This window comes from Corvus brachyrhynchos, unplaced genomic scaffold, assembly GCF_000691975.1.
Source record: "Corvus brachyrhynchos isolate BGI_N302 unplaced genomic scaffold, ASM69197v1 scaffold47, whole genome shotgun sequence".
In the NCBI taxonomy this organism is placed as follows: Eukaryota; Metazoa; Chordata; class Aves; order Passeriformes; family Corvidae; genus Corvus; species Corvus brachyrhynchos.
In genome coordinates, this window is record NW_008239292.1 from 229,955 (window position 1) to 235,714 (window position 5,760).

Consider the following 5,760-nt stretch of genomic DNA (forward strand, 5'->3'; position numbering starts at 1 on the left):
GGAAAGAGAAAACAGCTCACACTTTTAACACAACCACAAATTTGAAGAAGGCTTGAAACACTGCGGCGTGCAGGTTTTTTCACAATTCCACGTGTTACATTTTTCACAGAATTCTTGCACTAATGGTTTTCCATCTGTTCTCTCTGTAAATGGGTGCACTTTACTGTTTGAATTTGTTACTATGATAAATACTGGATATTTAAGCGTGAGTAGTGTCTTCATTAGAAAATAGCAAAACAGCTCATGTCTCTTAGTGTATTTTTAAAAAAAAAAAGAAAAAGAAAAGAAACAAAGCAATGAATAATAACATTTATAGCACAAGAACTGACTCCTGTATATAAGCATCAACAGATTGAGTAATTTTTGAATACAATATTCTTTGCAGTGGTTTTAAAGCACTTCCCCAGCAATTCTCTTAGGGACAGTCAAGGCAGGATGGCTGCTGTGGTCACCGGCTGGGTAAGAAGCACATTGCTTCCTGGAAAAGCTGTTCTTCCTCAGTCCCCTGTGTCTTCAAAGTCATGATTTGGGCTTTGCATGAGGAGAAGCAGGGGTCATTCTGTGTTGTGCTGGCGTGGCCCCATTGGGCTTGGGAGAGCACAAGGTCAGATCTCACCCTGAAGGCCCTTCATCCTCTACTCTTGGATCTAGGTCTGACAAGCCCAGGCCACACTGTGGGATCACAGTTTCAGACAGTGTGCCGTTCTGTACATCTGTGCTACATATTTAATTACTCTTTGAGTAATTAAGATGCAGGACAGTGCTGCCAGCTGGTGCCTTCATGCCCTCCCAGCTGCAGTGGTACCACTGTCAAGCCCCATCTTCGAGCAAGTAGGATTTTGGGTGCACCTAGTAAAGCAGGTTCTTGATGACATTGAAACTCCAGTTTTAGTTCTTGGGGTGCATGGGGAAGGCAATGCCAAAAGTGATGCTGAAGCTGACCCCTTTCTTTAGCCAGCTTTCCCACCAGGTGTCTCTCGTCCTCACCTGTGGCTGCTCCAAGTGTGTCGCCGCAGAGCTGGAATCTTCTCTCCCAGCATCAGGTGTGGGTGTCTGCCCCATCCCTCAGTGGAGATTCATTGGCTCTTGCTTTCCTCCCAGGTCAGAAGGATGTTGTGGTCCCAGGGGAGGGGACACCCACCCAGTGAGGGGTCTGCAGGGTCCCCCCAGCCAGGCTGGGAGTGGCATCAGAGGGCTTTGGACATAGTCTTGAGTGGGCATCAAAGTGCTTAGGAAAGTGAGGGTTTTACAAAGACAGATCCTTTAGGATCGATCTCCAAAGAAGGCACAGCCTGAGCTGCCTTCTCTGTGTCACTGTTTGGGAGGACTGTGCTGGCTCCAGCAATCTGAGATGTGTGTCTGTGCATCTGTCTGCCTGCTGTGGCACCAGTGCCCAGCTGGGTCTGTCCGAGCACTGAACTTTTTGGTTATTTTTCTTTAACCTGGCTGTAAAGAAAACCATGTGGCTGGTGTGAACACATGAGCGTGTGTGTGCCAAACACTGGAGTCATACTGGGATTAGGTCTGGAACCAGGGTGGGTAGTAAACTGGGAGTAATTCAGGCCCCTTTACAAAGGTTGCTGTATATCCAGGGTTACCCAGGAGAAGTCTAGCTAAAACCGAAGTGCCAGCTCCGCCTTACCTAGAGAACCAAGCAAGCCGGCGTGCCTGCTCGTCCTCCGCCTTCCTCGTCTGCGGGGGTCCACAGTGAGCTGTCACGAGCTCCTTGGTGGTTGTACTTTGCTGTAGTCTTGGGAATTCAAGATAACTCTTCTGCCGGGATATTGGTGTTTACCCAAGGGCTTAGGGGAAGAGCTGCTGTACCTGCTGGGACCTCTGCAAATCAATGCCTTCACCCCGTGCCAGCTGCACTGCGCAGGCTGGTGGGGGGTGTGTTGGACACAAAGCACAATGGTTGAAAGTGAATCTCCGTTTTTTTCAGCTTTGTGTGAATAATTGCTGGATTTTCATTCAATCAAACTCTTTTTTCTAATATAAACCACTAAGGGCTCAATTCTTTAGCAAGATGCATTCGTGTCCAACTCTTGACTATACAGCTGGATCTCTCCACAGCTGGTACAGACCAACCCAAGAGGAGCACAGCGAGCACGGCCGTCACCGGGAAAAGCCAACAGACACCCAACCCACCCACCATATCCTTCCTCCTGCCATTTTCTAACTCACAGTACTGGGGAGTCAGCAGCCGGGTCCCATCTGAGGGGATTGCATCCCGTGGTTGTGAAAACAGAGGGCTGCTTTGCCAAAAGACTTTGTCCCTTTGGGTGATGCTGTCCAGGGACAGCAGTGGGGAGGCAAGTCAGGCTCGGGATGGGTAGGTGGGAAAGCCTCGTGCCCATGGAGCTGGATCCCCACAGTTCTGCCTCACTGTGCACTGCTCAGCCAGACACTGAGAGCAGGACTGTGTGCTACATAAAGTCCATTGTGTCACTAGACCGATAACCCAGAGACTCGTGTGGACTCTGCCAGTACTGCCGGGCTCATCCCTGTCCAGCCTTTTCTTTGCCATAGTGTTGCATTTAGTGTTCCATCTCCTTTCTGTCTTCACATCCGAGAGGCTCTGAGTTGGGTACAAACACGTCCAGTACACCCACCTCGTGCTTTGTACAACTCCCTGGTTGCCATCCTCTGAGACACTTGCTGGGAAGATCTTTAAGACACTTAAATTTTCCTTTAGCTTTTCTATAATTCTGATGTAAAGGACTTCCTCTCTGTACAGTATATTATCCAATGCATGTTCTGTTCTCTGATATATTGAACACCACACAGTTGTGATATTGTGCAGTGGGAAGAGCAGCCCCTGCCAACAGCAGAGGCCTTCGCCTCTCATCTCTAAGGAAAGAAGAAAACATATTTTTTCCTTTGCTGTATTTGCTTGAGCAGAGTTTTCTTGTCTGTACATGTGAGCTGTGAGATAGATGTGAAAAGTTCAAAAGAATGCATTTCCCCCCCAATGTATACAGATTGTAATCTGTACAATGAAAACTGTATGTATGAAAAAATGTACTTATTTATAAATGGTTAACACTTGGAAATTGTGTCTGGGCGGCTGTTTTTCCCACACTGGGGTCAGTGAAGGAGTGTTCTGATGCTTCTCACAGTCATTGCATGGGGGTGGGGACAGGGACCTGGGAACCACCAGGAGCAGGAGGCGACAGAGGCAGCATTACTGCTGCCACCGGCAAAAGGCATATAATAATATAGTGTGTAATAATTATACCATCCAGTGCATGGCCAGAGCCTGGAGATGTCCCCCTGGGGTCCTTCACACAGCCACCACTGAGGTCTGCAGTGCTGGACAGGACAATCCCACCCCTAACATCCACCCATCCTCCCCAGCCGCTCAGGCAGCTCCTCTCCCGGCCACCCTCGGGATGTAGGAACTCAGGGGTCCCCCACAACTGTGATGGGGGGGCAGTCAGGAGGAGGACAGGGTTAGCTGCAAACATTTATTAGGTTGGGAGCATTCACTGAGCAAACACATCATGCATGGGGAGAAAACACTTCAGACACGAAGCTGCCGAACCTGCACAAGCATAGGGTCGCTCCTGGAGAGCCCTTTAGGGGAGTGTCCCCCACAAGTGGCCATGCTGGAGGGTGGGGGGCTGCCAGTGAGTGGGGACATCCCAGGGGGGGCAAACATCCCCTCTGCCCACTGGGAACAGGCCATAGGCTTTGGCTGCCCACAGGGTGGAAATCTGTGCTCCCACTCCCTGTCCCCAGAGGAGAGAAGAGCCTGGAGACCCCTCTCCTTCATACCCCTGCCAGCCCCTGCCCTGCCCACAGCACTGCCATTCCCACAGAGCTGGGACGCATTTGGGGGTCACCAGGGGCTGGCGAGGGGAGAGCTAAGGATGATTAAGGCCAAGCAAGGCTGAGTCCAGAGGGCATCATTGCACCAAGCGTGTCCTTCCCCAGCTGTTGTCGTCACCCAGGGCTGGGCAGAGATGCAAACCACCAGGGACAGGGTGCACAGGAACATTTCAGACGTCACAAGGAGCCCGTGCCGGAGACCAGGAGCTGGGGATGTCACTGGCTGCCACCACTGGGGCTCTCGCCCTCTGTCAGGGTCTTGAAGTCCATGGACAAGGCCATCTCCTCGGCCAGTGGCGGGCGCTTCCACTCCTCCCGTGTCAGCACGTAGCACACCACCAGCCCGAAGGCCACCAGCAGCACCCCCAGGGTGTTGGCCAGGATGCCCTCGGGCACAAAGTGGCTATAGGAATCACTGTGGGGGTGGAGAGGGATGCTCAAGCCTTAAGAGATGGGTGGCCTGTCCCTACCCTGGCTGGGACCCTCTACTCATCCTCATCCTCATCCTCATCCTTCAGGCACACACCTTGGGAAAGGTCCCTTCCCCCAAATCAGAGCAAGAGAGGAATGTCGGTGTTTTGCTCACTTTGAGGAGAGACACTTGGTGGCAGCAGATGAACCTGGTGGCACAATCCTGTACTAGGGCTAGAGGCAGCCCAGTACCCTCCCTGCCAGAGGGAAATGGCTCCTGGGGTGCCCCATAGCCCTGTCCCCACAGTGCTGGGGCTGTGGGGACCCCAGTGTGCAGCTGGGGCCATCTCTGTGTCCTCCAGCTGTGAGGGCAGAGGCCTTAGGGACATGAGTCTCCTGGGTGGTTCTGCAAACACCTGGACACAAGGAGGTGGCACTGGGCATTTTATCGACATTCCCAAAGAAAGCTGTTGCAGGATCCAGGCCCTTGTTAAACCTCATCTGGTAAGTGACTCAGCAGCAGCAGAAATAAAGGCCTCGAGGGGAGATTTAAGAGCCACAGATTGAGCAGGGACTGGGGCACCCCCCCACCCCAGCTTGGTCACCCACCTGATTTTGAAGAGGAGCATCTCAGTGATGCCCAACAAGCAGGACGTGATGGAGAGGATGAAGAGGGTGATGCCAAAGAAGATGTGCTGGGGCTTGTACTGTCCTCTCACTGAGAAGGAGGCACCAGGGAACAGAAAGAAACCACAGCCCAGGAGCCACTGTGGGGACACGGGGATGTCACAGGCTCTGCAGAGTCCCTTCCCTCCCGGGGGCCCAGGAGCTCCGCAGCCCTCACCTGCAGGAGGTAGAGCACAAAGGCAGCCATGCCACACCAGGAGTGCAGGCTGTACATGTTGGGGATGCCCTTGGTGCGGTGCGACTCAAAGACAGCGATGATGCCTGCAGAGAAGGGCCTGTCACCCACCCCCAGGGCCACATCCTGCCCCATCCACCCCCCTCAGCCCGGCACTCACCCACGAGGGCGATGACCAGTGCCAGGCCGTGGAGCAGCGCGTGCAGCGCCTTGGTGGAGCGCTTGGCTTCGTGCCTGAACACCCGGTACACGAGGAGAGCTGCACAGAGAGGGTACCTGAGCATGCACAGGGACCCCCCACCTCCCTGGGTGGCACCCAGCATCGCCCAGTGATACTGGAGCACCTTCCCCGTGTCTTTTGTCACCACTTCGTCCCCTTTGTTCCCTGCCCAAGCACAGCTCCAGGCTTTGGAGGCTGCAGCTGGGACAGGGCACGTGTCCCACCATCCTGCTCACCGTCACCTTGGAGGAACACCATGCCCAGCACCATGCACAGGGGGTGGGCGTTGAACTGGAGGGGGCTGTGCCAGGCCACGCCGCCCCGGTAGCGGCCCAGCCAGGCACCTGTGGTGGCAAGGGGCGTCGGGCCCAGCAGCTGCGACACGGCCACGTACGCCGAGAGCCCGGTGGGGCTGGTGGGCGGCGGGGCCCCGTCC

General features: G+C 54.0%; 1 protein-coding gene across 4 annotated transcripts in view; it reads right to left on the bottom strand.

Moving 5' to 3' along the window:
- Positions 1–3,453: 3,453 nt before the first annotated feature.
- Positions 3,454–5,760, bottom strand: part of LOC103619909 (cytochrome b561) — a 4,386-nt gene continuing 2,079 nt past the window's right edge. For 3 of the 4 annotated variants that reach the window (XM_017740545.1, XM_017740547.1, XM_017740546.1), the window contains 5 exons: positions 5,561–5,760; positions 5,265–5,363; positions 5,087–5,190; positions 4,852–5,009; positions 4,253–4,728 (listed from right to left, as the gene is read on the bottom strand). In XM_017740545.1, the coding sequence (XP_017596034.1) occupies positions 4,383–4,728; positions 4,852–5,009; positions 5,087–5,190; positions 5,265–5,363; positions 5,561–5,760 (907 nt within the window). In that variant the 3' untranslated portion in view covers positions 4,253–4,382. The other variant, XM_017740548.1, reaches the window with a different exon arrangement.